This window comes from Carica papaya, chromosome 3, assembly GCF_054855325.1.
Source record: "Carica papaya isolate Zhongbai chromosome 3, ASM5485532v1, whole genome shotgun sequence".
Classification (NCBI taxonomy): Eukaryota; Viridiplantae; Streptophyta; class Magnoliopsida; order Brassicales; family Caricaceae; genus Carica; species Carica papaya.
In genome coordinates, this window is record NC_142311.1 from 4,849,352 (window position 1) to 4,868,979 (window position 19,628).

Below are 19,628 nucleotides of genomic sequence, written 5' to 3' on the forward strand. Positions count from 1 at the left end.
ATTTTTAGTATATTAAAGTATTTTAATTAATTATGTCGTGTGTACAGAAAAAATTTAGACATTCAGACAGATCCAGGAAGATACGTAGGAGAGTAAGTATTTCTAAATCTCAACCGGGTTTGAATTTCAAAAAGTGCATTCATTTAATTAAATTATGAATTTTGAAATTTGAACAGACATTGATCCAATTTTTAGTGAAAAATAAAATCCAAATTATGATCAGTAAACCTAAGCAATTGGAACCCTATGAGGAGACAAAGCTAGAAAACAGACCCAATAGACTGAGAGTTATTTAAACTAAATTATTTGGACTGATGATATCTGAAATTGAAAAGGAAAATTACCAATTAAAGAAAAATTAAAAAAGAAAAAGAAATAAAATAAAAATGTAAAAATAGAAAAGAAAAGAAATAATTGAGGTCAAGAAATGATCATTTAAACAAACTGAGAATGTTGGCATGAGAGGATAGGAGTGAATAGGGTAGGGACCTTGAATACCTTCTCGTTTAGTCTGAATTGAGGAGGAGAAGGTGTGTGTATGGCTAAAGTTCAGCAGAGATGGTGAACCTGCACATGGATAGAGTCTGAAACCTAATCTAGAAGTGGATAGGCATTCATGTGATTGTGGGCCACCTAGCAAATGTACCTACTGTGGCCATGGTGTGATTTGTGTGTGTACTATCCATGCGATGGAGGGATCCATTTCGTCTTTCCTCGATGATAACATAAACGACATCGCACGATGAGACCATAGAAATGACCATTCTGTGATCTTTTATTTATGTGTGATTACATTTCAAGATTATGAACGATATTCGAGTGTATTTGTGATCTTTTGTGTGTGTGATTATGTTTCAAAATAACGATTGATATTCGAGTGCACTTATGACTTTCGAGAGTATGAGAATATACATTTGAGGTTTGTATATGATATTCATCATATGAATCAGGAACATGTGAAATAGTGAAAATAAGAACATGAATTTTTCACTGAAACATTTTTATTGCTTTTGTTTCTTATCTTGGTTGAGAGAACGAGAATACTTATTGAGTTAGCGAAGCTCATTGAATTTTACCCTGATATTTTTTAGAGGAGAATGAAGAGCCAGCACCGCTGCCAGACGAGTAAAACCTGTAGAAAGGTTATTGTTTTTGTATATTTTGTGCATATTTGAAAAGTTTTATTTTATTCTATTAAACTCTAACTCCTGAACTCATGTTTTGTATATATAATTACTATACATATCACATGAGTTGCTAAGTTGTATTATATTTTTTTATCCACACATGTATATATTTTATGAGCCCACTGCATGAAATGGCTTGAGTAGGAATTGCACCTTGTATCGAGTATTGAAGCATGACAAGTGGTATCAGAGCCCACATTTCTAGAATCATCCCTTGTGCGTAAGATTTTATAGTTTAAATATGATATTTTGTAACTATTTGGGTGTTGAGAAGTAGGAAATGTTATTTTGAAATGTTCTAATTCATTCTTTTTTAAATGAAGGGTTGTAAGATGAGACGTGGACGGACTCCACCAGTGCAACCTCCCGACTATATGTCTTTACAAGAACATATTGACCGGTGATACCACATGGTAGAGGAGCTTGTTAACCAGCATAAAAACGGGATATCTGGCCTTCCTCTAGTACCAGCTCCATATAATTCAGAACTAGCCGTTATGGATCCAGACTGTCATAGAAAATTCATGAGACTACATCCTCCTACATTTACTGGTACCAAGAATTTTATTGAAGCTGAAGGATGGTTGAAAGAAATTGAAAAGGCATTCCGAGTTTTGGGCGTGACTTCTGAACATAAAGTGATTATGGCCACGTACCTACTTGTGGGTGAAGCTGATCATTGGTGGAAATTCAGACAGACCACCTTACCTATTCCCATCACCTGGGAGAGATTTCGGAGGGCGTTCAACGCCAAGTACTTTCTAGCACAACTCCGACACCAAAAAGAGTTGAAGTTCATACAGCTCACTCAGGAGAACTTGTTAGTGATTGAATATGCTCGAAGATTCACTGAGTTGACCCATTTTGCTCCAGCCATTTTGACTTATGAAGGACAGAGGGCGAGAAAATTTCAGTAGGGGCTACGCCTAGAGATCCAGGATACTCTTGTAGTTCTAGAATTGAAGACCTATGATGAAGTTTTGACGAAAGTAAAAATAGTAAAAAGTAGACTGAGGGGTTTATCCTCCGGAGCAGGCAGTTTTAGACCCCTGGTACCTTTGAGAAGATAGATTTCAGGGTTTAGTTCACATGATAAGAGGCCTAAAATGGTAACAGAGATACCTCCTAGACCATCATCAACTCTTACTAGGGCACCAACCTGTCGTACTTGTGGAAAGAATCATGGTAATCAGCTACACCATCGTATCATTCGATCCTGTTTTAAGTGTGGTAGGTAACAACATCTGATCCGTAACTGTCCACTTATAAAGGAATAACTAAAAGCTCAAAGATGAGGACGAGTGTACACACTTATTGCAGTAGATGCTAAAGCAATTCCAGAGGTGGTTCAAGGTATGTACTCTATCTCAAAGAACCTAGGTAAGGTATTAGTAGATTCTGGTTCCACACACCCATTCGTATCACACACTTTTACACAATAATTTGGTGTTACATCTGTTTATTTGGGGCATATCTTGATGATATCCACACTAAACATAGAGGTATTACTTTCTGATGTTATCTAGAAAAATTGTAAAATAGAGATAGCTGGTAGGGAGTTAAAAATAAATTTGGTATTTTTAGATGTAGAAAATCTTGATGTAATATTAGGAATGGACTAGCTAGTGGCTCATTACGCGACTTCAGATTGTTGTAACGAGAAGGTTGTATTTAAGATTCTTAATGAAGAAACTTTTACTTCATAATTGAACGGTGTTATTTACCATATAGTATGATTATTTAAGTTATATAATTTATTGAGGCTAACATATAAAGGTTGACGTGGTAGGTGGTAAAGATAAAAAAATTAATTTTTATGATGTGTTGATGGTCCATAAGTATCCAGATTGTATTCCTTATCGAACTTTCAGGATTACCTCTAGATCGTGAAATAGAATTTTTCATTGATCTATAACTAGGCATCGACCCAATCTCCATTGCTCATTACAGACTGGTGAGAGTTCAAATAGAAGGAGTAAAGAAGCAATTAATAGAACTCCGAGACAAAGGATTCATTCATTATAGTATTTTTTCTTGGAGTGCTCCTGTAACATTTGCCAATAAGAAAGATGGAACCAAGCGAATGTGTATTGACTATATAGATAACTAAACCAAGTCACCATTAAGCATAAATACCCTTTGCCCAGAATTGATGACCTATTTGACCAATTACAAGGGATGCAGATTTTTTCCAAGATTGATTTACGATCTGGTTACTATCAAGTGAAGATTAAACCCGAGGATATTTCAAAAACTACCTTTAGAACCAGGTATGACCATTACGAATTCTTGGTCTTACTTTTTGGATTGATGAATTCACCGACGGTATTTATAGACATGATGAATCAGATGTTGAGCCTTGGTTAGATCACTTTGTTATTGTGTTTATTGACAATATATTAATTTAATCCAAGAGTCGAGAAGAACATGTTGAGCACTTAAAGCAAGTTCTGAAAACTCTTGGAAAAGAAAAGTTGTATGCAAAATAGAGTAAGTGTGCATTCTATCTCGAACATATTACTTTTTTGGGTTATGTAGTTTCTAAAGACGAAGTATCTATAGATCTAGCAAAAGTTGAGCCTATCATGGGACTGAAACATCCCACTACTGTAAATGATGTCCGAAAATTTTTTGTTATAGATTGGTACTACTGCTGATTTGTGAAAGGATTCTCTAAAATTGCAACCCCTCTTACCCGTCTTACTAAAAAGGATGTTAAGTTTGAATAGACCCCATACTGTGAAAATAGCTTCAGAGAACTAAAAAACCGACTTGTGGCAGCTCTAATACTAACACTACCTAGTGGATCAGGAGGTTATGCAGTATATACTTATGCGTCAGGCCAGGGTTTAGAGTGTGTGTTAATGCAAAATAGCAGAGTTATCGCATAGGAGTCGAGATAATTGAAGAATCATGAACGAAATTACCCGACCCATAACTTGAAATTAGCTGTGATTGTCATGCTCTTAAGATCTGGCGTCATTATCTGTATGGAGAGACGTTTGAGATCTATATTGATCACAAGAGTCTTAAATATCTTTTCACGCAGAGGGAACTGTACATGCGCAAGCATAGATGGATGGATCTTCTTACAGACTATGATTGCAAGATATCCTACCATTCAGGGAAAGGAAATGTGGTGGCTGATACACTGAGTCACAGTATGTCCGACATGATTACAAAACTACTAGCTTCCAAATACAAGACTCTAGAGACCTTATAAGAATTACAATGGGGTATTAAAAAGTGAGGAATGTATATAGCCAGCTTGAGAATCGAGCCAGTATTAATTCAGAAAATTAAAGATGCTCAAGAAATTGACACTACTATAGGAATCTTGAAGAAAGAAACTGAAGACGGTTTAAGGTCTGACTTCAGAGTTCACGACGATGGTTTGCTTCGATTCAGATGAAGATTGTGCGTTCTGGATGACCCTAACTTGAGGAGACTCATATTAGAGGAAATACATAATTCTAGATTTAGCATACACCCAAACATCACTAAAATGTATCGAAGTTTACGACCTTGGTATTGGTGGATTAGGATGAAGAAAGATATCTCTGAATTTATTAGTAAATGTCTCACATGTCAACGATTAAAGCCGAACACCAAAAGCTAGGGGGATTACTCTGACCTCTATCAATTCCAGAGTAGAAGTGAAAACACATTACTATGGACTTTGTGATGGGTTTACCTAGGAGTAAATTGAACCATAATACTATTTGGGTGATAGTGGACCGATTAATGAAGTCAGCCAATTTTTTACCAATAAAAGCTATAGATACTCTACATAAACTTACTAGATTATATATTAAAGAAGTTATTAGACTTCATGGAATCTTGGTATCAGTAGTTTTAGATTTGAGATGCTCGTTTCACCTTTAGGTTTTGGACAAGTCTTCAATAGGCCTTAGACACCACTTTATCATTCAGCACAATATTTCACCCACAAACAGATGGCTAAATAGAGAGAATCATCCAGACATTAAAAGATATGTTTAGGGTTTGTGCACTAGAGGTTGAAGGAAATTGGGACAACCATCCACCATTAATTGAATTCGCCTATAACAATAGCTATCAGTCTAGTATTAGTACAGCTCCATATAAAGTACTTTATGATAGACCCTGTACATCTCCTGTGTGTTGGGAAGAAATTGGGAATAGAAAATTAATTGGACCCAAATTAATTGAAGAAACTACCTCCAAGATTATCCTAATTAAGAAAAATCTTCAAACCGCCCAAAGTAAATAGAAGAGTTATGTAGATAACTGTAGAAGGAGTTTAGAATTTAAAACAAGGGATCATGTGTTCTTGAAAGTGTCACCAATGAAGGGTCTTATGAGATTTGGAAAAGAAAGGCAAATTAAGTCATCGCTTCATTGAACCATTCGAAATACTAGAGAGAATTAGATCTACTGCTTACCGATTGGCATTGCCACTAGAGTTGGCTAACGTTCATGATGTATTTTATGTGTTTATGTTAGGTAAATATCAGTCTGATCCATCACATATAATTCAGTATAAGGAGATTCATATTAAAGGAGATATGTCATATCAAGAAATGACTATAGAAATATTGGACAAACATGAGCGAGTATTGAGGAATAAGACTATTCTAATGGTCAAGGTACTCTGGCGACATCATTTGCCAGCAGAATCTACTTAGGAGACTGAAGATTCGATATGAACTCGATTTCCTCAACTGCTTTAGAAACATATCAAATTTAGAGGACCAAATTTTTATAAAGATTGGAGAATTGTAATATCAATATAAAGGAAACATAAAAGATAAGAAATATAAATAAAAAATAAAATTTGAGTTAGGATGTAAATGAAAAGATTTTTCAAATTTAGAAGATTTTTAGTTAATTTCAGAAATCTAAATGAAAATAAGTAAAAAAAATGAGATAAAAACATAAATAAAGAAAAGTGAAAGGGGGCAAAGAAAATAAGGAAAATGAATAGCCCACCAAACACAAAGCAACCATTTTTCCATAACTGAGTTTAAAACATTTTACACGATCAAAACCTGTAATTGGCCAGAATAATACAAGATAATTAAAGGATTAAAAAATCTTTTAAAACAATTTGTTTGTAACTGTAATTAAATTCTTAAAATATTATATTTAAACATAATTGGCTAATTGAAAGTATTGTGGCCGAACAAGTTAAAACCGAGAGTAATTGGGAGCCACGCCCACGCGCCGTGAATGAAGACAGTAGAGCGACGAAGTCAGACATGTTCCACGTGCTGACACGTGTCAGTAGCTTCCCCAAGACGGTAAATAAAAAAATAAAAGGAAAAGAAAAAAAGAAAATAGAAACAGGCTGCAGGTTTTCGGATTTGGAAAGACGGTAAGAGAGAGACCGGAATTAATTTGAAAAGAATATATTTATAATTTTTGTGATTAAAAAAATTAATATAAAAAGATAGAAAGAAAAAAATCAAACAAATCTTTTTGGGGGTGACGAGGACGTTTTGGTTCAAAAGAGCGTCTAAGTTCTCTTCATGTAAGAATGCGGGTCCCACCCTCTCCTTCTCTCCCCCTTCTCTCTCCGTCTCCTTTTATGTTTCTGCTCTACAAAACAACGGCGCGGACATTTTTACAACTATCCACCCCAACATATATACATTCATTTCCTCTCTCTCTCTCTCTCTCTCTCTCTCTTCTCCCACAAACACCTCCTCTGATTTTCTTTCAGGATTTTAAAAGGAAGAATAGAGACCCTCTCCCCCTACCCTCACCAGGGAAAAAAAAGTATTGGAAAAGCTTTATATATATTTATATTATATTAAAGGGAGAGCGAGAATGTTTCCGCTGTTTCGTATGTGGAACATATAAAAGAGAGAAACAGTGACTTTTCGTTAGCCTCACCGTCTTTTGGCAGTGCGTGCATCACCGGTTTACGCGGCGCGAGGGGGTGGCTGGTTTCCTCTCGGGAGAAAACCGGGTTCTTTGCCGCGGTGGTTTTTCGTTTTTTTCTTCTTTTTTTTTTTGTATACATTATAACTATAGATTATATATCTTAAATCCTTTTAGCTTTTTCCTCTTTCTATTTTCTATTCTTTTTTTTTTTTTTTTGTTCTTGGGATTTGTCGCTGGATCGTTGTTGAGGGTCGGTTTTTGTGTTTAATAAACGGATGCGGGATTGAAATGCAGTAGGCCCTGAAAGGTGTATATGGACTGTTCATGTCCAAATGCTAGAATATAAGATCTGGAGGTGGGTTTGATTGAGAATCTGGGTTTTTGGCTCACACTGCTGTGAGTTATTCCTGGTATGCTCTTTTATTCTTCTTTCAATCTTATTTTATTTCATTTAATTCATAAGGGTCTTACATTTGCTATTTTTATTTCGTTGGTTCATATAGGGGGAAAGGTGGTAATTCTCCTTGCCGAATTCTTTGCCTTGTGTTAAATTTTGTTTTTCTGATATCAGTGGCATCTGGGTTTATTTGCTCATATATTCGTAGAATAATGCATTAACACCAAGATGTCGTCTTCCTCTCTACTGTGTTATTTAGTTTACTCTAGAAAATTGATTTGGGTGAAAAATGTGGTTTTCGAGTATGCCAGATTTGGCACTTCTTTGATGATGGGTGCTTTAGATCTCAATTCAATGTTGCTAAATTCCATCTAAATCTTCATGGTTTTTCAATTTACCCAGCCTTTTCTTTTTCTTTATTTTGTTGCCTTCAGGGAATGAAAGAAGAAAATGTTACATGTCCACTAGTGTTTTTGAAGACAAATCCTAGGTTAATCCTCTAATGAATTGAGGATCAGTCGCAAAAGAGCATTGCATTTTGATTTAGGAGGCAATGTTGAGAGCATTAGCTCCTGGGCTGTTGATTTCTTATCTCCTCCTATCAGTATCTGCTGCGGAGAATGGTTTTCCTCGATGTAATTGTGACGATGAAGGAAGTTTATGGAGCATTGAGAGCATCTTGGAGACACAAAGAGTGAGTGATTTCTTGATTGCTGTAGCCTATTTTTCGATCCCCATTGAGCTACTTTACTTTGTGAGCTGCTCAAATGTGCCATTCAAATGGGTCCTCTTCCAGTTCATTGCCTTCATTGTTCTATGTGGACTCACCCATTTGCTCAACGGATGGACCTATGGCCCCCATACCCATCCATTTCAGCTCATGCTAGCACTCACTGTCTTCAAGATCCTCACTGCTTTGGTCTCATGTGCCACTGCTATTACTCTCATTACTCTTATTCCTTTGCTTCTTAAAGTCAAGGTAAGGGAGTTCATGTTGAAGAAAAAGGCCTGGGATCTGGGGCGAGAAGTTGGGATCATAATGAAACAGAAAGAGACAGGATTGCATGTTCGCATGCTTACTCAAGAGATCCGTAAGTCACTAGATAGGCATACTATTTTATACACAACTTTGGTTGAGCTCTCCAAGACATTGGGTTTGCAAAATTGTGCTGTCTGGATGCCTAATGGCATCAAAACAGAGATGAATTTAACTCATGAACTGAAAGAAAGAAACTATTCTGATAGACATAGCAATTCTATACCAATCAGTAACCCAGATGTTGTAAGGATTAAAGGGAGTGATGGGGTGAACATCCTTATGCCTGACTCACTTCTTGCAATGGCAAGCAGTGGAGAGTATGGTGAACCAGGGCCTGTGGCTGCAATTCGGATGCCAATGCTTCGGGTTTCAAATTTCAAAGGTGGAACTCCTGAACTCATTCAGACATGCTATGCAATATTGGTTTGTGTTCTTCCTGGTGGACAACCCAGACAATGGAGCAACCAGGAACTGGAGATTGTTAAGGTGGTAGCTGATCAGGTTGCTGTGGCACTCTCTCATGCTGCAGTTCTTGAAGAATCCCAGCTCATGAGAGATAAGTTGGTGGAGCAAAATCGAGCATTACAGCAGGCGAAACAGAATGCTATGAGGGCAAGCCAGGCAAGGATTGCATTTCAGAAGGTAATGAGTGATGGAATGAGAAGGCCGATGCACTCCGTTTTGGGCTTGCTTTCGGTGATGCAGGATGGGAATTTGGGCAGTGAGCAAAGAATTATTGTTGATGCAATGGTGAAGACCAGCAATGTCCTATCAACCTTGATTAATGATGTCATGGACATATCAACAAAAGACAGTGGAAGATTTCCGCTAGATTTGAGGCCTTTCCGGTTGCATTCTATGATAAAAGAGGCAGCTTGCCTTGCTAAGTGTTTATGTGTTTATAAGGGATTTGGTTTCTCAGTTGAGGTTGAGAAATCCTTGCCTGATAATGTGATAGGTGATGAAAAGAGAGTTTTTCAGGTGGTATTGCACATGGTTGGGAGCCTGCTGAATACTGAAAGTAGGGGAGGGTCTGTGATACTCCGGGTGGCTTCTGAAAGTGGAAGCCAAGAAAGAAGTGATCAGAGATGGGCAACATGGAGACATTCCTCCTCTGATGGAGATGTATATATAAGATTTGAAATTGGGTTAGACAATGATGGCTCTCAATTGGAAGGTCCTTTTTCAACTGTACAACTAGGGGGTAGGAGGCACACCAGTGATGGAGTTGAGGAGCGCTTGAGCTTCAGCATTTGCAAGAAGCTAGTACATGTAAGTAATAGTAGATAGTGCTTTTATGGTTTTAATTGGATGTTATACTTTTTGGATCATAAAGGATTCAACACATGGTAAATTTTTTATCCCAGTTTATAGTTTGTTAATTTCTCCAATTTGGTTAAACTTTAGTATTCAAGGCATGAGGAGCATGAGAATTAGGGAGGAGCCTTATTGACTTTTTTTCGAATAAGAGGCATGAAAGTTCTTTCGATAACAGCTGGATTTCCTATGGATATATGAACATCTTTGAATTTCTTTTCAGCTCAATGAAAATTTACGAGAGCAACTTAGTCTATATTTGTTAGTGGGCTTAACATTAAGCTTTTCTTGTACTATATTTTGATTGTTCTTTATAATTTGTTAAGTTTTTTGAAGCAACTAATAGTTAGTTTACTGGCAACTTATATTGAAAATCTGATAGCATGGTTGGGTAACTCCAGTATTTCTATGACATGGACAGAACACAAAAGAGGTGTTCATGAGGATGAGAAAACTGTTAGTATGCTGGTGCTTTTTGGTTATACAACCTGCTCAGAAATCCTTGGGAATTTTGACTTGTGGTAGATGTGATGCCATGGAAGTATTTGCATAGGACTCTAGGTTGTACTTAATTAATTTAAATTAATTTCCATCAATTTAAGTCTTAACTTTTTTATTTTAAATAAATTTGCAGCTAATGCAAGGGAACATCTGGGTTGCCCCGAATATTCATGGTTTTGCTCAAAGCATGTCACTCGTTCTTCGTTTTCAAGTACGATCTTCTGTGGTAATTTCCATTTCTGAGTCTGGAGAAGCTCAGGAGCACCCTCCTTCAAACTCCATTTTCAGAGGCTTGCAAGTTTTATTAGCCGATGATGATGATGTGAACAGGGCTGTGACACGAAAGTTACTTGAAAAGCTAGGATGCACTGTTTCTGCAGTTACTTCAGGATTTGGATGCCTAAGTGCCATTGGAGCAGCTGCATCTTCTTTCCAAGTTGTTCTTCTAGATCTTCATATGCCTGAACTGGATGGGTTTGAAGTTGCAATGAGAATTCGAAAATTCCGGAGCCGAAGTTGGCCATTGATTATTGGGATGACAGCAAGTGGAGATGAAGATGTATGGGAAAGATGTCTGCAGATAGGAATGAATGGGGTGATTAGAAAGCCAATTGTATTGCAAGGAATTGCAAATGAGCTTAGGAGAGTCCTTGTGCAGTCAAACAAAGTCATGTGACAGCAGCAGATTGAGGGAGCTACTAAAGTTGCAGCAGCCTGCATCCTTTAAATCAATAAGAAACGACATTGTTTGGCCCTTTACAAATCTGACAAAGCTTCCAACACAGATTTTCTTCGATACAGCATAAAAATGGTACAGATCAAGTTAGCTTATTTCCTTTGCCTTTGTGTTTTTTGCCGTGTTAATGTGATTGAGGCTTTTCCAATTGCATAGAGATATAGTTCCAGATATTATTGGTAAAGGCAATCAAAACTTGTTTCAGATTTATAATTCTGCTATAATAGGCTAAATAGCAATATCTATATATACCAAAGGGATCGCAAGGTTTAGAGTAGGTAGTGATATAGATTTAGGAGGAGATTATAAGAGAAGATGAGTGAGTTGAGGGAATCCAATTCCTTGGAAAAATTGTGCAATGAAAATTTCTTTAAGAAAAGTTTGTAGATAACTTGGGAGTTCTTTGCTGATTGAAAAGGGTTTTAAAAAAGTGAAATTTCTATTACATATCAATTAGTCTTGGGTTCACCGTCAAAGCTGTGTTTTTGTATGGTGTAAGTTGGTCTTGTTTTGGTGAATGCTTATTTGTTGACCTCGTTATTATTATTTACTATTATTGTTTGGATGGAATTAGAAAGCATTGTTTGAATGCTTATATATGTGTGTGTGTATTATAATATATGACGAGAGTGAGAGGACCACAGCAACGAAGTGTTAATTTGGCTGTGTTGGGGAATTGAGATTAATGATTAGTAGTAGTTTGACGGGTGTATATGTGTGTATACATACTACACATGCATGTATGTTTCAATGGTGTTAGAAAGAAATTCGTCAAAAGAAATTATTATGAGGTTAATATAGCTTGTTTGTACTTAATATAGCTGTCAGTTGATTATAATGCTGCAGCACGCCAGCAGCGGCAGCAGGATTACAATATATATATATAAATATTATGATGGTTTAAGAAATATTTATTATGTATTGATAAAAATAAATATGCATTTAAAGCAAAAAAAAAAAAGAAAGAAAAAGAAAATAAAAGTAATTATTAGATGGGAGTTGAAAGTTGATAGATCTCAGAGAAGAATGAAATTTATAGAAGCATGCATGAATGTCACCCACGTACATGTACTCTCTCTTTTTGTCTCAACTCACCACGTCGACCACTGCCTCCCGTAGGCCCCGCCATTGACTCTAATATCTCTACCTCTTTTTCTTTAATTTTAATATATATATATAATTTTTTTTTACAAAACTCCAATTTAAATTATGTAATATTAAATTAAGAAAGGTATATCTATAAGGATTACGTGAATGGGCAGGTGGTGTAAGTTATGATTACTTTTGTTTGATGGAGTTGACGTTAGATACTTATGGAATATTGACCAAATAATTATTCTTCTATTTTGTACCTATATATTATTTCTTTTCTCTTTCTAATAATTTATCTTCCGCTATATAAAAAAAAAAAAAAAAAATTACCAGTTACTTCAAAATTTTAAAAAGTAAATTAATTTATAAATACGAACATATTTTGAAATTTACTAGAAATAAACTGACAATATTCCGAAAAGTAATAATTATCCATCAAATTAAATATTTTACAGCTAGTAAAAAAAAAATAATAATAATAATAAATTTTGCACAAACAATTAGATAACACACAAGTTGGCCCAATGAATAAATATTTACTTAATTAGTTTTTGCCAAAAAAAAAGAGACAAGGAGGGAGATGAGAAGTTCGTTGTGGCAGGGGGGTCTGTATCTCTAAATTAAAAATAAGAATGAAATCTAGGAGCGAGATGATGGGTTTGCATGCCCCACTTGTTCTCTTTTTATTAATTATACATGTGTATACACACACACACACACACACACACATATATATATTTCTTTTGAAGTATATATATATACAAATGCTTTTGTGTCAATGGGATCTGTATATGCAATGAATTCTCTAACATGCACCTAAATTTCTAAAACAACTTGTGCATTGGATTGTGGACCTTTTAATATTCCCACAATGACTTTTTAAGTTAATTAAGCTATTGTTTCTATACATATATACGTATATCTTAATTAATTAATTTATACTATATCCTAAAAAAATCTTAAGAATATTTTATCAGCCCATTTTTATTAAATAATACGAGTTTTAGACACATACATATTATAGTATACTACATATATATATATATATATGTGTGTGTGTGCGTGTGTGTGTGTGTGTGCTGTCAAGTGTTAAACCTACTATATATACTAGGATTATATTAATATATATATATAATATTATTTAAATAAACACAAGGAGAAACCAAAATAGAAGACGAGATCTTGTGCACTTGATTCCCAAATTTTGTAATTTAAAAATAGTAATATTAATGTATTGAGATGAACGTAGGACTTTATAATTTGGCCTTGCCTGTCTGCTTCAATACCTTATAAACAACAAATAACCTGATCATGACTTCACAAGTATTCTTTTTATTAAATTTACAACATTATTTTATTTTATTTTTTAAATATAACCTAATATATATATATATTCTAATTTTATATTAAATAAGACAATAACTACTAAGTTAAGGTCTGTTAATTACAACATAATTTCAAATGTGCATGCCACATAACTTGTATATAATATATCATAGCTAGTGGATACCATCTCACTAAAGTCAAAATAATGCATATATTAGGTATACAAATATTTAATGTCACTCGCATACGAAATTATTTAGAAAAATTAATGTATGTAGTATATATGGTTAGTGGGCACGTGGTATATAAAAGTACTTTTATATGTGAGTTTCTTTACCAAAATAATAATTAAATTTGATTAAGATTATGAAAAAAAACTAAAAATAATGATGATATCTTGGCATATCATATGCAAATATTATTTGTTGGTTAAACTAGACCTTTTTTTTTTTTTTTTTAATCAAATGGAAGAAGAGAAATAGTCATAGGTTGCAAAGACACATAAATGAATAATAAATATGGTGAGTTTAATATACTCAGCAAATATGTAAGTATTAACAAATAATAGGGTAATCAGTTTAAGTTAGTAGAAAATATAAAACTAACGACGAAGATGAATCAAAATACTTTTCTCTTTAATTCGAAAAATACATAGTATCTACACCTTAATTCAATTACTAAATCTTCTAAATAAGTTTATTTAGTAAACATTCATAATTCTTTATCGTAATATCATAACTCAGAGTATAAACAGTTCAATAAATAGTATAATTTAGTATTTCATATAACAATTTAAGTAATAAGCAGTTCAGTAGATATTAATTCAGTATTTCAGTATCGTAAACTTTACTCATGACTTACTATTCATTTCTGTCAATTTATATCTTATTAAAAATAGTTTCACCGCACGATACTATTTTCGCCGGTATCAACGAGAGCAAAAAAGATCTTCTCTACCACGTGAATACGTCCCAATTCAGTTCATAATTTACAGTTTGCAGTATACATTGTACAATTCACAGTTCTTATTACTTTGCCATATCTGACTAAAGTCATATCCATCGGTAGGGTTCACCATAGTCACACGCCAAAAGGCTGCACACACACCCACCCTTCGGTGATACCAGTTAAATGAGTTTTCTTAATCTTTTAATGTTTATTTATTTATTTTAACTCACTAATAAATTCTATATATCCTTAATATACTTCTAATTACATAACAATCAGTACATATATAAATTTAGTTACAAAATATAACAAGACAATTGATTAGAAATTTCAATAACAAATATAAATAAGAACACAACAATCAATAAGAAAATTATGTGGGAATCCTGCATCTAATTATTAATTATTAAGTATCATAATTTTAATATCTTAAAAAGATTAAACTACATTTGTAAGTGCTTACCCACTTATTTGAGTTTCGTCTAAATCTCGTTCGTAAAATTATCTCCAAAGTACAATACCAATATGTTACAGTGATATCTGTATCGGGTTAGCAATGAATTAGTTATCTCCTAATTTTAAATACCCGTGTCTAGACTTATTCTTAATTCTAAACTGGATAAATAATTTATTGTATTAAAATTAAATAGAATTAATTAATCATAAATCTAAAATGGTAAACCATTAGTATTTTTGAACTCACCTACCCGAACTGGGTTTCTAGGACTCATTGCGTGCAATCAATGGAAGTCTGCGCACCTTCGCACGCACTGCCGCCAAACGGCCACGCGCTGTCGCTGTCGATCACCGCCACTCGCCATTGTGGATTGGTCGAAATTCACCGCAAAATATTTCACGCCTTCAAATCTGGCACAGATATGGTGGAATCATGCTAGAGAGAGTTGCAAAATAGTAAAACGTACGTCGAGCCGCCGCGTAGATCATCTTCTTCTTTTGTGCACTGTTGCGCGCAACACCAGCTTCTCCTCCTCCTTTTTCTTCTTCCTCTTCTTTCTCTCATCTCTCGGTCGCCAAGTGATGGTAAACGCAGCCCTTCTTTTTCTGTCTCCTTATCTTTCTCTCTCTCTCACTCTCTCTCTCCCTCTCTCATTCATTCATTCTTTCTCTCTCTCTTCCTGCATTGATCTCCTTCCCTTTCTTCGTGATTTATAGGGAGGGATGAGAGGAGTCTTGCACGACCATTGCATACAGGTCTCATCCTCTTCCTTTTTAGCCGGTGGCAGAGGCATACACGCCTCTACCTCTTCATTTTTCCCAACCATAAGCAAACACGTCTCTAGTTTTTTTTTTTTTTACCTAAAACGACATTGTTTTGGGGTTTTCCAAAATGACGTAGTTTTAGTATGTTACATTAGATGTTCTAACAAATAAGAGGATATCATTTGTGAAGAATATATAATCAAGATTTATGCCACCAGAGTTGAGATTAAAAAGATGCTAGTGAGTGTATGATACCTCTTACTAAATGAATTTTATTATCCATGCTACACAAAAAAATAGGGATTATCCCCCTTGATGTAGCTCCTACGTTAAATTATTCATTGTGCTCTATATTACAGTGAATAATTATTTTAATAGTTGTAATACAAAATATGATCAAGTTAATGATATTACTAGGGAAATTAAGTGCTCCAAAATACGTTATAGAAACACTAGTTGACATGGTTATAGGACTTTAAAAGATATATCCAAACAAGAGTAATGTAGCCTCTTTACTTTGTGGATTTATTCATAACATAGATAGCTTTATAAACTAAAGTTGGATTCTCAATGCCCAAGATAAAGCTTGTGTGGAGAGGGCCAACTAAATCTTTAAAAGACATATACACTTTCTTCATTAGAACCTTGGGGATTAATTTAAGGGAAACCAAATAAATTATTTAGTTTAAATTATAAAATTACCTCTAGTTTCTTAAACTTTGATATAAGGATGACGATTGTCTAATTAGTAAACAGTTGGAAGAAGTGTCCATTTCTATATCTTCGTATTTAAGTAACGATCAATCAAAAACATTATGTAGCGAAATGAGATTGTGATCACTTTCAATAAAAACAAAGTGAAGTAATGACTTGATATCTAAATACATTTTAACATATAAACTAAATACCATCAATTTTAACTCATCACGCAACCTGTTGTTCCTCTTAACAACAGTCATATAGGGGTAAAAGCTAGTGTTTTTGCCTTGATTTGCTAAGTTACTTCACTCAATCATTTTTAAACTGGAAAAGCTCCACACTATAAAGAGTCTTGAAATAATCATCTCCTCCTAATTTAATAAGAAATCAAACTGTCAGTTGGCAAGATACATTTAAATTTCTTTTAATTATGTCGTAATCCCTCTTAAGATTAAAAAAAAAAAAAGTTGTTAAAAAGTGTTTTAATTCCACTTCTTGGTGCTCACATATAATAAATTTCATAGAAGAAAGGATTTCATCACCCTTATTCCAAGCCGCACAAAAACATCCTCAAACTTTGTGATTTAGCCACGTTTACTTACATTTAAAGTCTTTGAGAGAGCCAATCACATAAGAAATACCAAAACCCTTTCTATCGTTAGAGTAAATACAGGCATAATTAAGCACCACATGTACTAAAATCAATTAAGGAGAAAAGATTGATACGTTAAGTAAATTTGAGATAATGATTGCTAATATTAGAACTACATTTGTTCTTATGTCTAAAATAATCTTTGACATTTACATTTACATGCGTTTAAATATGTTGATTGTGATAAAATTATTGATTGATTATCAGAAACCAAATCAAAGATATATTAACTTTAGTAAATATTATTGGTTAAAAGGACAATATATTATTTAATTGTTGTGTTAATGAGGAAACTTTCAAGGTAATATATATATATATATATAAGGATATTGCAAGAATTTCGGTTCTTATTTCTTTTTTTGGGTTGAAAACATTAAGAATATAATAATATTTATATTGATATTGCAATTTTTGGATTGAAAATATTAGAAATATGCAAATACATTAAAAAGAAATGGGTTTCTAAAAAATCTTTATTATACATTATTGTAAAGATGGGTTTGGGAGACTGAGTTAGTTGAGAGTGATAAGTAGGGGTTCTATCTGCTTAGATATTTATAGGTGGCTTATTCCACCAACTACGTTCAATTAACATCATATTTGTTATTATTTTACTTTTGCATTTTAAATTAATTAATTGATTGATTGATTTGTTTTTTTTCGAATTAATAATTATTGACAAAGTTCTTGTCTTTTGTGTGCATTATAATCAGTGTTTGTTTGTTTTTTTTTTTTTTTGAAAACTAATGTAAACTAATAACTTAAGTTGCAATTAAACTCAAAACTCAGTAAATCAATGTATTTTTTACCCTTTACAATTTTATGGTCGGTCGAGAACTAAATTTTACGCTATAAAAAGTAATTAGCGATTAATAAACGGCTCTGATTAGAAAGTATTTTATATTCATCCTGAAAATGCCATTTGTTTTGAGATTCATGTTATAATATGTATTTTATTGACATTGATTGAGAATGTTTTTGGGTAAAACAATAATTGAGAATGTTACCAGGTCCTACATATTTTCTTTTTCTAATATATATATATATATATATATATATATATATATAAAGCTTGTATAATACATAGACACTGTTATTTGGGCTCTACCAGTTTATGTTTATATAAGAAAATGTATTTGGGCTCTTAAGTCTAAAAATATTATGAGTGGACCAAATGTTACTTCACTGGCCCAACTTGGTTATTGAAAACTGTTTATCAAAGAACCTTCGTTTAGCAACTGGCAAAAGCTATTTTTTTATGGGCTCTTTCGGTGGACTTTGTACCAGGACGCGAACATGAACCAGCGAATAAATCACTGATACGAAAAAATAAAATCTAAAATTATGGAGGTGATTATTACCATTAATTATTAATTGGTAGGAAGAGTAACCAGAGGGGGAGGAGAATTAGTTTAAATCTCCAAAATCTAATAGAATTTGGAACATGAATTAATCAATTAATTATATCTATTACGATTCGAATACGGACAAGTAAATCACCTACATAAAAGTGTGTAGCAGGCTGTGGTTTTACATCAAACAGCAAATACGAAACATCGTTTTAGTTGCTTCTAATTCCAGCAGTTAAAAAATACCCAATGCCGGCGGTGGCGGCCGCTTCTTCCTTCAGTTCAATTTCTTCCTTCTTCCTAATTCTTTGTTCTCTTTTAGCTCTGACTAATGCAGCTCCCGGTCTTCTCAAGAAATGTGAATTCAATGCAATATATCAGCCCGGAGATTCTATCACCGACACTGGTAATTTAGTTCGTGAAAATGCGTTTACTCTATTTGGTCAGCTTCCTTTCCTTATGGTGAAACTTTCTTTAAAACCGCGACTGGCAGATGCTCAAATGGATTGCTGATGATCGATTATATGTGTAAGTAATTAGTTAACAATGTATGTATTTAAACATATATTTAAATAATGAGGTTCATAATTTATCATTCTATGTTGCTAATTTGTTTATTAAATTGTATATTTTTACAGCTCTCTCAACCGGAATTCCTCTACTTCAACCTTATTTGAATAAGAATGTTTCGCTCACTCACGATTATGGAGTAAATTTTGCGGTTGCCGGATCTCCTGCTTTACCAGTTGAAACTCTTGCAGCTCAAAGGATATTATCTCCATGATAATTTTCATTGCTTAAAGGATCTGAATAACTTTTCAATGTACAACTCCAAAGAGCCATTGAGGAGTTACACAAAGAAAACTCCAACACGACCATAGTTTATGGTGATTATTACAATGCATACATGTGGGTTTTGCGCCGTGTTTCATCTCTCGGTAAGCCCCATTATATCATTATCATGTAACTAATTAGCTTAGAATTATTATAAATATATATAATATAGTTAGACTTAGGTATGTTTTATAATTTTTTTATTTTAACTTTTGTCATTTTTATTTTGAATAGGGTTCGACATAAATTCGGTGCAAAAAGCTTGTTGCGGTGTTGGAGGTGACTATGATTTTAATCTCATGAAAATGTGTGGAGCTCCTGAAGTGCCAGTTTGTTCTATCTCAGTTGGGATGGAGTTCACTCAACGCAAAAAATATATTTTTTTATAGCACAGTAGCTTATTCGAGATATTTATTCAAAGTTGAAATGCAAAACTTGATTTAGATTTATTAGATTTAATAT

At 33.8% G+C, this 19,628-nt stretch overlaps 2 protein-coding genes across 2 annotated transcripts; both read left to right on the forward strand.

Moving 5' to 3' along the window:
• The first annotated feature begins 1,597 nt into the window (after positions 1-1,597).
• Positions 1,598-2,104, forward strand: LOC110815837 (uncharacterized). Its single transcript, XM_022043794.1, has one exon. It carries the CDS (start codon positions 1,598-1,600, stop codon positions 2,102-2,104), a length of 507 nt encoding a protein of 168 aa, XP_021899486.1.
• A 4,679-nt stretch (positions 2,105-6,783) lies between these two features.
• On the forward strand, positions 6,784-11,436 carry LOC110815836 (ethylene receptor 2-like). Its single transcript, XM_088215219.1, has 3 exons — positions 6,784-7,465; positions 7,887-9,763; positions 10,443-11,436. The coding sequence occupies exons 2-3, from the start codon at positions 8,006-8,008 to the stop codon at positions 10,983-10,985; spliced, it is 2,301 nt and encodes a 766-aa protein (XP_088071345.1). The 5' UTR covers positions 6,784-7,465; positions 7,887-8,005; the 3' UTR covers positions 10,986-11,436.
• Positions 11,437-19,628: the final 8,192 nt, after the last annotated feature.

What these genes read in the sequence shown, in the direction of transcription:
- LOC110815837 (XM_022043794.1), top strand. Translation starts at nt 1,598, where the DNA reads ATGGTAGAGGAGCTTGTTAACCAGCATAAAAACGGGATATCTGGCCTT.
- LOC110815836 (XM_088215219.1), top strand. Translation starts at nt 8,006, where the DNA reads ATGTTGAGAGCATTAGCTCCTGGGCTGTTGATTTCTTATCTCCTCCTA. An exon ending in TTTGCAAGAAGCTAGTACAT is followed by an intron (nt 9,764 to 10,442) that starts GTAAGTAATAGT and finishes ATAAATTTGCAG; the next exon opens with CTAATGCAAGGGAACATCTG.